Raw genomic sequence first — 14,626 nt, 5'->3', positions numbered from 1 at the left:
CGCCAGTGAAGGGCCCATATACTGTTCTTGCACAGGGGCCCTTTTCCGTGTCCGCCAGTGAAGGGCCCATATACTGTTCTTGCACAGGGGCCCTTTTCTGTGTCCGCCAGTGAAGGGCCCATATACTGTTCTTGCACAGGGGCCCTTTTCTGTGTCCGCCAGTGAAGGGCCCATATACTGTTCTTGCACAGGGGCCCTTTTCCATGTCCGCCAGTGAAGGACCCATATACTGTTCTTGCACAGGGGCCCTTTTCTGTGTCCGCCTGCGTAGGGCCCATATACTGTTCTTGCACAGGGGCCCTTTTCCATGTCCGCCAGTGAAGGGGCCATATACTGTTCTTGCACAGGGGCCCTTTTCTGTGCCCTCCAGTGAAGGGCCCATATACTGTTCTTGCACAGGGGCCCTTTTGTGTGTCCGCCTGCGTAGGGCCCATATACTGTTCTTGCACAGGGGCCCTTTTCCATGTCCGCCAGTGAAGGGGCCATATACTGTTCTTGCACAGGGGCCCTTTTCTGTGTCCGCCAGTTAAGGGCCCATATACTGTTCTTGCACAGGGGCCCTTTTCTGTGCCCGCCAGTGAAGGGGCCATATACTGTTCTTGCACAGGGGCCCTTTTCTGTGCCCTCCAGTGAAGGGGCCATATACTGTTCTTGCACAGGGGCCCTTTTCTGTGTCCGCCAGTGAAGGACCCATATACTGTTCTTGCACAGGGGCCCTTTTCTGTGCCCGCCAGTGAAGGGGCCATATATTGTTCTTGCACAGGGGCCCTTTTCCGTGTCCGCCAGTGAAGGGCCCATATACTGTTCTTGCACAGGGGCCCTTTTCTGTGTCCGCCAGTGAAGGGCCCATATACTGTTCTTGCACAGGGGCCCTTTTCTGTGTCCGCCAGTGAAGGGCCCATATACTGTTCTTGCACAGGGGCCCTTTTCTGTGTCCGCCTGCGTAGGGCCCATATACTGTTCTTGCACAGGGGCCCTTTTCCATGTCCGCCTGCGTAGGGCCCATATACTGTTCTTGCACAGGGGCCCTTTTCTGTGTCCGCCAGTGAAGGGCCCATATACTGTTCTTGCACAGGGGCCCTTTTCTGTGTCCGCCAGTGAAGGGCCCATATACTGTTCTTGCACAGGGGCCCTTTTCTGTGTCCGCCTGCGTAGGGCCCATATACTGTTCTTGCACAGGGGCCCTTTTCCATGTCCGCCAGTGAAGGACCCATATACTGTTCTTGCACAGGGGCCCTTTTCTGTGTCCGCCAGTGAAGGGCCCATATACTGTTCTTGCACAGGTGCCCTTTTCTGTGCCCGCCAGTGAAGGGCCCATATACTGTTCTTGCACAGGGGCCCTTTTCCGTGTCCGCCAGTGAAGGGCCCATATACTGTTCTTGCACAGGGGCCCTTTTCCGTGTCCGCCAGTGAAGGGCCCATATACTGTTCTTGCACAGGGGCCCTTTTCTGTGTCCGCCAGTGAAGGGCCCATATACTGTTCTTGCACAGGGGCCCTTTTCCGTGTCCGCCAGTGAAGGGCCCATATACTGTTCTTGCACAGGTGCCCTTTTCTGTGTCCGCCAGTGAAGGGGCCATATACTGTTCTTGCACAGGGGCCCTTTTCTGTGTCCGCCAGTGAAGGGCCCATATACTGTTCTTGCACAGGGGCCCTTTTCTGTGCCCGCCAGTGAAGGGCCCATATACTGTTCTTGCACAGGGGCCCTTTTCCGTGTCCGCCAGTGAAGGGCCCATATACTGTTCTTGCACAGGGGCCCTTTTCTGTGTCCGCCAGTGAAGGGCCCATATACTGTTCTTGCACAGGGGCCCTTTTCCGTGTCCGCCAGTGAAGGGCCCATTTACTGTTCTTGCACAGGGGCCCTTTTCTGTGTCCGCCTGCGTAGGACCCATTCACTGTTCTTGCACAGGGGCCCTTTTCTGTGCCCGTCTGCGTAGGACCCATTTACTGTTCTTGCACAGGGGCCCTTTTCTGTGCCCGCCAGTGAAGGGCCCATATACTGTTCTTGCACAGGGGCCCTTTTCTGTGCCCGCCAGTGAAGGGCCCATATACTGTTCTTGCACAGGGGCCCTTTTCTGTGTCCGCCTGCGTAGGGCCCATATACTGTTCTTGCACAGAGGCCCTTTTCTGTGCCCGCCTGCGTAGGACCCATTTACTGTTCTTGCACAGGGGCCCTTTTCTGTGTCCGCCTGCGTAGGGCCCATATACTGTTCTTGCACAGAGGTCCTTTTCTGTGCCCGCCTGCGTAGGACCCATTTACTGTTCTTGCACAGGGGCCCTTTTCTGTGTCCGCCTGCGTAGGACCCATTTACTGTTCTTGCATAGGGGCCCTTTTCTGTGTCCGCCAGTGAAGGACCCATATACTGTTCTTGCACAGGGGCCCTTTTCTGTGTCCGCCTGCGTAGGGCCCATATACTGTTCTTGCACAGAGGCCCTTTTCTGTGCCCGCCAGTGAAGGGCCCATATACTGTTCTTGCACAGGGGCCCTTTTCTGTGTCCGCCTGCGTAGGGCCCATATACTGTTCTTGCACAGGGGCCCTTTTCTGTGTCCGCCAGTGAAGGGCCCATACACTGTTCTTGCACAGGGGCCCTTTTCTGTGTCCGCCAGTGAAGGACCCATATACTGTTCTTGCACAGGGGCCCTTTTCTGTGTCCGCCAGTGAAGGGCCCATATACTGTTCTTGCACAGGGGCCCTTTTCTGTGTCCGCCAGTGAAGGGGCCATATACTGTTCTTGCACAGGGGCCCTTTTCTGTGTCCGCCAGTGAAGGGGCCATATATTGTTCTTGCACAGGGGCCCTTTTCTGTGCCCGCCAGTGAAGGGGCCATATACTGTTCTTGCACAGGGGCCCTTTTCTGTGCCCTCCAGTGAAGGGGCCATATACTGTTCTTGCACAGGGGCCCTTTTCTGTGTCCGCCAGTGAAGGGCCCATATACTGTTCTTGCACAGGGGCCCTTTTCTGTGCCCGCCAGTGAAGGGGCCATATACTGTTCTTGCACAGGGGCCCTTTTCTGTGCCCTCCAGTGAAGGGGCCATATACTGTTCTTGCACAGGGGCCCTTTTCTGTGTCCGCCAGTGAAGGACCCATATACTGTTCTTGCACAGGGGCCCTTTTCTGTGCCCGCCAGTGAAGGGGCCATATATTGTTCTTGCACAGGGGCCCTTTTCCATGTCCGCCAGTGAAGGGCCCATATACTGTTCTTGCACAGGGGCCCTTTTCTGTGTCCGCCAGTGAAGGGCCCATATACTGTTCTTGCACAGGGGCCCTTTTCTGTGTCCGCCTGCGTAGGGCCCATATACTGTTCTTGCACAGGGGCCCTTTTCCATGTCCGCCTGCGTAGGGCCCATATACTGTTCTTGCACAGGGGCCCTTTTCTGTGTCCGCCAGTGAAGGGCCCATATACTGTTCTTGCACAGGGGCCCTTTTCTGTGTCCGCCAGTGAAGGGCCCATATACTGTTCTTGCACAGGGGCCCTTTTCTGTGTCCGCCTGCGTAGGGCCCATATACTGTTCTTGCACAGGGGCCCTTTTCCATGTCCGCCAGTGAAGGACCCATATACTGTTCTTGCACAGGGGCCCTTTTCTGTGTCCGCCAGTGAAGGGCCCATATACTGTTCTTGCACAGGTGCCCTTTTCTGTGCCCGCCAGTGAAGGGCCCATATACTGTTCTTGCACAGGGGCCCTTTTCCGTGTCCGCCAGTGAAGGGCCCATATACTGTTCTTGCACAGGGGCCCTTTTCCGTGTCCGCCAGTGAAGGGCCCATATACTGTTCTTGCACAGGGGCCCTTTTCTGTGTCCGCCAGTGAAGGGCCCATATACTGTTCTTGCACAGGGGCCCTTTTCCGTGTCCGCCAGTGAAGGGCCCATATACTGTTCTTGCACAGGTGCCCTTTTCTGTGTCCGCCAGTGAAGGGGCCATATACTGTTCTTGCACAGGGGCCCTTTTCTGTGTCCGCCAGTGAAGGGCCCATATACTGTTCTTGCACAGGGGCCCTTTTCTGTGCCCGCCAGTGAAGGGCCCATATACTGTTCTTGCACAGGGGCCCTTTTCCGTGTCCGCCAGTGAAGGGCCCATATACTGTTCTTGCACAGGGGCCCTTTTCTGTGTCCGCCAGTGAAGGGCCCATATACTGTTCTTGCACAGGGGCCCTTTTCCGTGTCCGCCAGTGAAGGGCCCATTTACTGTTCTTGCACAGGGGCCCTTTTCTGTGTCCGCCTGCGTAGGACCCATTCACTGTTCTTGCACAGGGGCCCTTTTCTGTGCCCGTCTGCGTAGGACCCATTTACTGTTCTTGCACAGGGGCCCTTTTCTGTGCCCGCCAGTGAAGGGCCCATATACTGTTCTTGCACAGGGGCCCTTTTCTGTGCCCGCCAGTGAAGGGCCCATATACTGTTCTTGCACAGGGGCCCTTTTCTGTGTCCGCCTGCGTAGGGCCCATATACTGTTCTTGCACAGAGGCCCTTTTCTGTGCCCGCCTGCGTAGGACCCATTTACTGTTCTTGCACAGGGGCCCTTTTCTGTGTCCGCCTGCGTAGGGCCCATATACTGTTCTTGCACAGAGGTCCTTTTCTGTGCCCGCCTGCGTAGGACCCATTTACTGTTCTTGCACAGGGGCCCTTTTCTGTGTCCGCCTGCGTAGGACCCATTTACTGTTCTTGCATAGGGGCCCTTTTCTGTGTCCGCCAGTGAAGGACCCATATACTGTTCTTGCACAGGGGCCCTTTTCTGTGTCCGCCTGCGTAGGGCCCATATACTGTTCTTGCACAGAGGCCCTTTTCTGTGCCCGCCAGTGAAGGGCCCATATACTGTTCTTGCACAGGGGCCCTTTTCTGTGTCCGCCTGCGTAGGGCCCATATACTGTTCTTGCACAGGGGCCCTTTTCTGTGTCCGCCAGTGAAGGGCCCATACACTGTTCTTGCACAGGGGCCCTTTTCTGTGTCCGCCAGTGAAGGACCCATATACTGTTCTTGCACAGGGGCCCTTTTCTGTGTCCGCCAGTGAAGGGCCCATATACTGTTCTTGCACAGGGGCCCTTTTCTGTGTCCGCCAGTGAAGGGGCCATATACTGTTCTTGCACAGGGGCCCTTTTCTGTGTCCGCCAGTGAAGGGGCCATATATTGTTCTTGCACAGGGGCCCTTTTCTGTGCCCGCCAGTGAAGGGGCCATATACTGTTCTTGCACAGGGGCCCTTTTCTGTGCCCTCCAGTGAAGGGGCCATATACTGTTCTTGCACAGGGGCCCTTTTCTGTGTCCGCCAGTGAAGGGCCCATATACTGTTCTTGCACAGGGGCCCTTTTCTGTGCCCGCCAGTGAAGGGGCCATATACTGTTCTTGCACAGGGGCCCTTTTCTGTGCCCTCCAGTTAAGGGGCCATATACTGTTCTTGCACAGGGGCCCTTTTCTGTGTCCGCCAGTGAAGGACCCATATACTGTTCTTGCACAGGGGCCCTTTTCTGTGCCCGCCAGTGAAGGGGCCATATATTGTTCTTGCACAGGGGCCCTTTTCCATGTCCGCCAGTGAAGGGCCCATATACTGTTCTTGCACAGGGGCCCTTTTCTGTGTCCGCCAGTGAAGGGCCCATATACTGTTCTTGCACAGGGGCCCTTTTCCGTGTCCGCCAGTGAAGGGCCCATATACTGTTCTTGCACAGGGGCCCTTTTCTGTGTCCGCCAGTGAAGGGGCCATATACTGTTCTTGCACAGGGGCCCTTTTCTGTGTCCGCCAGTGAAGGGCCCATATACTGTTCTTGCACAGGGGCCCTTTTCTGTGCCCGCCAGTGAAGGGCCCATATACTGTTCTTGCACAGGGGCCCTTTTCCGTGTCCGCCAGTGAAGGGCCCATATACTGTTCTTGCACAGGGGCCCTTTTCTGTGTCCGCCAGTGAAGGGCCCATATACTGTTCTTGCACAGGGGCCCTTTTCCATGTCCGCCAGTGAAGGACCCATATACTGTTCTTGCACAGGGGCCCTTTTCTGTGTCCGCCTGCGTAGGGCCCATATACTGTTCTTGCACAGAGGCCCTTTTCTGTGCCCGCCAGTGAAGGGCCCATATACTGTTCTTGCACAGGGGCCCTTTTCTGTGTCCGTCTGCGTAGGGCCCATATACTGTTCTTGCACAGGGGCCCTTTTCTGTGTCCGCCAGTGAAGGGCCCATACACTGTTCTTGCACAGGGGCCCTTTTCTGTGTCCGCCAGTGAAGGGACCATATACTGTTCTTGCACAGGGGCCCTTTTCTGTGTCCGCCTGCGTAGGGCCCATATACTGTTCTTGCACGGGGGCCCTTTTCTGTGTCCGCCAGTGAAGGGCCCATATACTGTTCTTGCACAGGGGCCCTTTTCTGTGTCCGCCTGCGTAGGGCCCATATACTGTTCTTGCACAGGGGCCCTTTTCTGTGTCCTCCAGTGAAGGGCCCATATACTGTTCTTGCACAGGGGCCCTTTTCTGTGTCCGCCTGCGTAGGGCCCATATACTGTTCTTGCACAGGGGCCCTTTTCCGTGTCCGCCAATGAAGGGCCCATATACTGTTCTTGCACAGGGGCCCTTTTCTGTGTCCGCCAGTGAAGGGCCCATATACTGTTCTTGCACAGGGGCCCTTTTCTGTGTCCGCCTGCGTAGGGCCCATATACTGTTCTTGCACAGGGGCCCTTTTCCATGTCCGCCAGTGAAGGACCCATATACTGTTCTTGCACAGGGGCCCTTTTCTGTGTCCGCCAGTGAAGGGCCCATATACTGTTCTTGCACAGGGGCCCTTTTCTGTGTCCGCCTGCGTAGGGCCCATATACTGTTCTTGCACAGGGGCCCTTTTCCATGTCCGCCAGTGAAGGACCCATATACTGTTCTTGCACAGGGGCCCTTTTCTGTGCCCTCCAGTGAAGGGGCCATATACTGTTCTTGCACAGGGGCCCTTTTCTGTGCCCGCCAGTGAAGGGGCCATATACTGTTCTTGCACAGGGGCCCTTTTCTGTGCCCTCCAGTGAAGGGGCCATATACTGTTCTTGCACAGGGGCCCTTTTCTGTGTCCGCCAGTGAAGGGCCCATATACTGTTCTTGCACAGGGGCCCTTTTCTGTGCCCGCCAGTGAAGGGGCCATATACTGTTCTTGCACAGGGGCCCTTTTCTGTGCCCTCCAGTGAAGGGGCCATATACTGTTCTTGCACAGGGGCCCTTTTCTGTGTCCGCCAGTGAAGGACCCATATACTGTTCTTGCACAGGGGCCCTTTTCTGTGCCCGCCAGTGAAGGGGCCATATATTGTTCTTGCACAGGGGCCCTTTTCCATGTCCGCCAGTGAAGGGCCCATATACTGTTCTTGCACAGGGGCCCTTTTCTGTGTCCGCCAGTGAAGGGCCCATATACTGTTCTTGCACAGGGGCCCTTTTCCGTGTCCGCCAGTGAAGGGCCCATATACTGTTCTTGCACAGGTGCCCTTTTCTGTGTCCGCCAGTGAAGGGGCCATATACTGTTCTTGCACAGGGGCCCTTTTCTGTGTCCGCCAGTGAAGGGCCCATATACTGTTCTTGCACAGGGGCCCTTTTCTGTGCCCGCCAGTGAAGGGCCCATATACTGTTCTTGCACAGAGGCCCTTTTCCGTGTCCGCCAGTGAAGGGCCCATATACTGTTCTTGCACAGGGGCCCTTTTCTGTGTCCGCCAGTGAAGGGCCCATATACTGTTCTTGCAGAGGGGCCCTTTTCCATGTCCGCCAGTGAAGGACCCATATACTGTTCTTGCACAGGGGCCCTTTTCGGTGTCCGCCTGCGTAGGGCCCATATACTGTTCTTGCACAGGGGCCCTTTTCCATGTCCGCCAGTGAAGGGGCCATATACTGTTCTTGCACAGGGGCCCTTTTCTGTGCCCTCCAGTGAAGGGCCCATATACTGTTCTTGCACAGGGGCCCTTTTGTGTGTCCGCCTGCGTAGGGCCCATATACTGTTCTTGCACAGGGGCCCTTTTCCATGTCCGCCAGTGAAGGGGCCATATACTGTTCTTGCACAGGGGCCCTTTTCTGTGTCCGCCAGTGAAGGGCCCATATACTGTTCTTGCACAGGGGCCCTTTTCTGTGCCCGCCAGTGAAGGGGCCATATACTGTTCTTGCACAGGGGCCCTTTTCTGTGCCCTCCAGTGAAGGGGCCATATACTGTTCTTGCACAGGGGCCCTTTTCTGTGTCCGCCAGTGAAGGACCCATATACTGTTCTTGCACAGGGGCCCTTTTCTGTGCCCGCCAGTGAAGGGGCCATATATTGTTCTTGCACAGGGGCCCTTTTCCGTGTCCGCCAGTGAAGGGCCCATATACTGTTCTTGCACAGGGGCCCTTTTCTGTGTCCGCCAGTGAAGGGCCCATATACTGTTCTTGCACAGGGGCCCTTTTCTGTGTCCGCCAGTGAAGGGCCCATATACTGTTCTTGCACAGGGGCCCTTTTCTGTGTCCGCCTGCGTAGGGCCCATATACTGTTCTTGCACAGGGGCCCTTTTCCATGTCCGCCTGCGTAGGGCCCATATACTGTTCTTGCACAGGGGCCCTTTTCTGTGTCCGCCAGTGAAGGGCCCATATACTGTTCTTGCACAGGGGCCCTTTTCTGTGTCCGCCAGTGAAGGGCCCATATACTGTTCTTGCACAGGGGCCCTTTTCTGTGTCCGCCAGTGAAGGGCCCATATACTGTTCTTGCACAGGGGCCCTTTTCTGTGTCCGCCAGTGAAGGGCCCATATACTGTTCTTGCACAGGGGCCCTTTTCTGTGTCCGCCAGTGAAGGGCCCATATACTGTTCTTGCACAGGGGCCCTTTTCTGTGTCCGCCAGTGAAGGGCCCATATACTGTTCTTGCACAGGGGCCCTTTTCTGTGTCCGCCAGTGAAGGACCCATATACTGTTCTTGCACAGGGGCCCTTTTCTGTGTCCGCCTGCGTAGGGCCCATATACTGTTCTTGCACAGAGGCCCTTTTCTGTGCCCGCCAGTGAAGGGCCCATATACTGTTCTTGCACAGGGGCCCTTTTCTGTGTCCGTCTGCGTAGGGCCCATATACTGTTCTTGCACAGGGGCCCTTTTCTGTGTCCGCCAGTGAAGGGCCCATACACTGTTCTTGCACAGGGGCCCTTTTCTGTGTCCGCCAGTGAAGGGACCATATACTGTTCTTGCACAGGGGCCCTTTTCTGTGTCCGCCTGCGTAGGGCCCATATACTGTTCTTGCACGGGGGCCCTTTTCTGTGTCCGCCAGTGAAGGGCCCATATACTGTTCTTGCACAGGGGCCCTTTTCTGTGTCCGCCTGCGTAGGGCCCATATACTGTTCTTGCACAGGGGCCCTTTTCTGTGTCCTCCAGTGAAGGGCCCATATACTGTTCTTGCACAGGGGCCCTTTTCTGTGTCCGCCTGCGTAGGGCCCATATACTGTTCTTGCACAGGGGCCCTTTTCCGTGTCCGCCAATGAAGGGCCCATATACTGTTCTTGCACAGGGGCCCTTTTCTGTGTCCGCCAGTGAAGGGCCCATATACTGTTCTTGCACAGGGGCCCTTTTCTGTGTCCGCCTGCGTAGGGCCCATATACTGTTCTTGCACAGGGGCCCTTTTCCATGTCCGCCAGTGAAGGACCCATATACTGTTCTTGCACAGGGGCCCTTTTCTGTGTCCGCCAGTGAAGGGCCCATATACTGTTCTTGCACAGGGGCCCTTTTCTGTGTCCGCCTGCGTAGGGCCCATATACTGTTCTTGCACAGGGGCCCTTTTCCATGTCCGCCAGTGAAGGACCCATATACTGTTCTTGCACAGGGGCCCTTTTCTGTGCCCTCCAGTGAAGGGGCCATATACTGTTCTTGCACAGGGGCCCTTTTCTGTGCCCGCCAGTGAAGGGGCCATATACTGTTCTTGCACAGGGGCCCTTTTCTGTGCCCTCCAGTGAAGGGGCCATATACTGTTCTTGCACAGGGGCCCTTTTCTGTGTCCGCCAGTGAAGGGCCCATATACTGTTCTTGCACAGGGGCCCTTTTCTGTGCCCGCCAGTGAAGGGGCCATATACTGTTCTTGCACAGGGGCCCTTTTCTGTGCCCTCCAGTGAAGGGGCCATATACTGTTCTTGCACAGGGGCCCTTTTCTGTGTCCGCCAGTGAAGGACCCATATACTGTTCTTGCACAGGGGCCCTTTTCTGTGCCCGCCAGTGAAGGGGCCATATATTGTTCTTGCACAGGGGCCCTTTTCCATGTCCGCCAGTGAAGGGCCCATATACTGTTCTTGCACAGGGGCCCTTTTCTGTGTCCGCCAGTGAAGGGCCCATATACTGTTCTTGCACAGGGGCCCTTTTCCGTGTCCGCCAGTGAAGGGCCCATATACTGTTCTTGCACAGGTGCCCTTTTCTGTGTCCGCCAGTGAAGGGGCCATATACTGTTCTTGCACAGGGGCCCTTTTCTGTGTCCGCCAGTGAAGGGCCCATATACTGTTCTTGCACAGGGGCCCTTTTCTGTGCCCGCCAGTGAAGGGCCCATATACTGTTCTTGCACAGAGGCCCTTTTCCGTGTCCGCCAGTGAAGGGCCCATATACTGTTCTTGCACAGGGGCCCTTTTCTGTGTCCGCCAGTGAAGGGCCCATATACTGTTCTTGCAGAGGGGCCCTTTTCCATGTCCGCCAGTGAAGGACCCATATACTGTTCTTGCACAGGGGCCCTTTTCTGTGTCCGCCTGCGTAGGGCCCATATACTGTTCTTGCACAGGGGCCCTTTTCCATGTCCGCCAGTGAAGGGGCCATATACTGTTCTTGCACAGGGGCCCTTTTCTGTGCCCTCCAGTGAAGGGCCCATATACTGTTCTTGCACAGGGGCCCTTTTGTGTGTCCGCCTGCGTAGGGCCCATATACTGTTCTTGCACAGGGGCCCTTTTCCATGTCCGCCAGTGAAGGGGCCATATACTGTTCTTGCACAGGGGCCCTTTTCTGTGTCCGCCAGTGAAGGGCCCATATACTGTTCTTGCACAGGGGCCCTTTTCTGTGCCCGCCAGTGAAGGGGCCATATACTGTTCTTGCACAGGGGCCCTTTTCTGTGCCCTCCAGTGAAGGGGCCATATACTGTTCTTGCACAGGGGCCCTTTTCTGTGTCCGCCAGTGAAGGACCCATATACTGTTCTTGCACAGGGGCCCTTTTCTGTGCCCGCCAGTGAAGGGGCCATATATTGTTCTTGCACAGGGGCCCTTTTCCGTGTCCGCCAGTGAAGGGCCCATATACTGTTCTTGCACAGGGGCCCTTTTCTGTGTCCGCCAGTGAAGGGCCCATATACTGTTCTTGCACAGGGGCCCTTTTCTGTGTCCGCCAGTGAAGGGCCCATATACTGTTCTTGCACAGGGGCCCTTTTCTGTGTCCGCCTGCGTAGGGCCCATATACTGTTCTTGCACAGGGGCCCTTTTCCATGTCCGCCTGCGTAGGGCCCATATACTGTTCTTGCACAGGGGCCCTTTTCTGTGTCCGCCAGTGAAGGGCCCATATACTGTTCTTGCACAGGGGCCCTTTTCTGTGTCCGCCAGTGAAGGGCCCATATACTGTTCTTGCACAGGGGCCCTTTTCTGTGTCCGCCAGTGAAGGGCCCATATACTGTTCTTGCACAGGGGCCCTTTTCTGTGTCCGCCAGTGAAGGGCCCATATACTGTTCTTGCACAGGGGCCCTTTTCTGTGTCCGCCAGTGAAGGGCCCATATACTGTTCTTGCACAGGGGCCCTTTTCCGTGTCCGCCAGTGCTTGTTACACATAGAAGCCAATGACAGCATTGAAGACTGTGAAGGAGCCCTAGTGCTGGCCATAGACGAGAGCTATTACCTGCAGACCACGGTCAGAGGCAGCTATACGTGCTGTGATCTGCGGGCATAAACATCAGACAGCGGCAGATTCCGGTAACACACCTCATCATGATCCGCAGATTACTATGTCCCGGCGATGGTCAGAGTGATGCCCGCCATCTACTTCCCTACACCAGGCATCAGCAGCACACTATAAGCCCGGAGGAGCCGTCCTGGCGCCAGTCCCGCCTGTACGAGCCGGACCAGCCCTGTGCTGCTAAACTACAAGTCTAAAATTCTTCGCCTTTCTACCTGCAGTTTACGGGTTAACAGCTAAAGTTACTGCAGCAAAGAGCTGCATATAGCTCCGCCCACATCGGAGTGCAGCCAATCAACGGATAGCCGCGGTTGTCGAGCCCCTCCTAGACCCAGCAAATCTAAACGGAGCAAAGCTTTGGTGGGCGGGGCATCCCCTCAGAGGGGGCGGAGCGGAGCAATGACGTCAGACAAGGACGGCTTCAGTGCAGGTGGAAGGGGCCTGAGCTGTCAGCTTCTGGTGACCCTAGAAACACCTTGATGACGTCAGTCAGGTAGGTGCGCAGCCGGGCTCGGCGCTCTCCGGGGTGAGGTGTGTGGCCCAAGTTGTGCAGTCACTGGGGGATCGGGAAGTCGGAACTCACACACGGTGCAGAGTGCCTGGAGTTTGAACGGTATGGCGCCCCCTCTTGTGTGTAGTTTGGAGGGGAGTGATCTGTCACCTGCTGGAAGTAGTCCTGTGTGTAATGTCAGTCCTGTAGGTGATCGTGCGTGTCCTGGCTAGCTGCAGCCCATCAGAACTATCTCCAGGCCGGCTCCTGCTCTGTGCCCATGACCGTGCCATCTGCAGATTATCCGCCGCCGGATCCGGGCATTCTCCCGCTGTGCTGAGGCCACCTCTGGGAGGCAGATCTGCTAATCCCACACATCGCTTCCACTAGTCCTGTGCTCCTCTCCGGTGGCCAGCTACTGCAGGCTGTAGTGGGCATGTGATGGTGGATGATTGGCCACTGGTCCTCCATGTATCTGGTCACTGGGCCTGGGGTACAGTGTGCTGGCACAGGGCTAGAGCGCCTGCTGTCCTGGCTCGTGAGTGCCCCACAGTGCCAAGGCCATTTCCCCATTTGATATTGGAAGGACCCCATAACAATGTGTGTAGGGGAGGAGAAGCATTCTGTCATTTGTCACTGAAGGGGTTATCAAGCCAAGAATATTATTCATTAATTTCTTTTGGAGCGGGGATGGCAGCTCAAAGTGTGATAAAATATTAGTACGTCCTGCTTGCCTAACCGTTGCCCTGTGCCATTGCTTTCTAGACTCCCTCTGATGTCCTATAGGGCTATTGAAAAAGGATGGTGCAAAAGAGTGGGAATGGCCAGTGGCTGGAAGGTGAACCTGGTTTGGTCGCCCAGAGCAGCCAATCATAGCTCTCACTTTCCAAGAGCCACCATGAAATGCACCTACATAGTGTGCTTTATTTTCGGTCACTGGCCAACTACCTACCACACAGACCTGTGATCACTGCAGCCAATCACTGGCTGTAGCTGGACGCGGACCTGTGATCACTGCAGCCAATCACTGGCTGTAGCTGGACGCGGACCTGTGATCACTGCAGCCAATCACTGGCTGTAGCTGGACGCGGACCTGTGATCACTGCAGCCAATCACTGGCTGTAGCTGGACGCGGACCTGTGATCACTGCAGCCAATCACTGGCTGTAGCTGGACGCGGACCTGTGATCACTGCAGCCAATCACTGGCTGTAGCTGGACGCGGACCTGTGATCACTGCAGCCAGTCACTGGCTGTAGCTGGACACTGCTGCGGCCAGTAGTTGGGTACAGCGATCACAGGGCTGGAAAGTGCTGGAACGGGAGGGCAGGGGAAATGTAAGGCGAGTATCATTAGCTTTAGTTTTAATCAGTTCAAAGTGAATTAAAATAATAAACAAAATCCTGGCTGAACAGCAAGGCCAACATCTGACCACTGCCCTGCTTGTACTTCTACCAAGCATGGAGGTAAAGGTTGATGTAGGCAATCCCTGCTGTAAGGTGCCAGCTCTCGCTGCTGCCTTTTGGGGAGGCCTGTCTGATAAGATGATACTATGCACTGTGAGGTATAAGTCCTCTCAGTGGTAAAAACACAAAAATACCAGTCAGACTCCACTAAACAACATCACAAAACAACACAATTCAGCTAAGTTCACACAGGTGTGGGAGCCTCCAGGCGGCACCTTTTTCTGTAAATTGCCAGCCAAATGAACAGCAAAAAGGGACCCGTTCTAGTGTCCGGCACAACATCCATTGAAGGCAAATTTTGCAGGTAACAGAAAAATAGAACATTAGATGTGAAGGTAAGCTTACCTGTGACGTGCCACAGGCTGTAAATACATGGTGGTATTACTCCATGGAATATACTGTACTTGCCTTATGCTCACAAGGAATTGTACAGGGGGGTCACTTCTGTTTCTGTTATACCCAAGTCAGTCCCGGACTGATCATGTCATCACTGATATTGTAACTTGTCAAAGCTGTTAGTGGCTAACAAGACTCAGTTTCATGTTCCAAAACTAATAGAAATGGAAATTTACAAATCAAGATGAGGTCCATGGAATGCACTAAAAGACAAAATAAGGACATGGCATGCTGGAAGTTTCTTCATGTCCTGAGCCACTCTGTGAATAATGCTACACCCTAAACTGCAACCATGCATGAAAATGGGAGTACTGCCGCTGATATAATGGCAGTGATGGCAATAAGGGATCGCTCACACTAGCATAGATTCTTTCATGTGAGATAATCTGGTTGATTATGGTAATGACGCTTGGCTCAAACTCTGTCAGAATT

The 14,626-nt window shown here is 55.2% G+C and overlaps 1 protein-coding gene across 2 annotated transcripts in view; it reads left to right on the top strand.

The window, feature by feature from the left end:
- Positions 1-12,196: 12,196 nt before the first annotated feature.
- EPB41 (erythrocyte membrane protein band 4.1) overlaps positions 12,197-14,626 on the top strand; it is a 176,221-nt gene continuing 173,791 nt past the window's right edge. For both annotated transcript variants that reach the window (XM_073666147.1, XM_073666146.1), the window contains exon 1: positions 12,197-12,337. In XM_073666147.1, the coding sequence (XP_073522248.1) occupies positions 12,324-12,337 (14 nt within the window). In that variant the 5' untranslated portion in view covers positions 12,197-12,323. The remainder of the gene's footprint in view (positions 12,338-14,626) is intronic.

Source organism: Phyllobates terribilis, unplaced genomic scaffold (assembly GCF_046119375.1).
Source record: "Phyllobates terribilis strain yellow unplaced genomic scaffold, ASM4611937v1 Scaffold_2__4_contigs__length_985480577, whole genome shotgun sequence".
NCBI classification, from domain to species: domain Eukaryota; kingdom Metazoa; phylum Chordata; class Amphibia; order Anura; family Dendrobatidae; genus Phyllobates; species Phyllobates terribilis.
The sequence above is the reverse complement of the archived record's forward strand: the minus strand, read 5'-3'. Positions and strand labels throughout refer to the sequence as shown.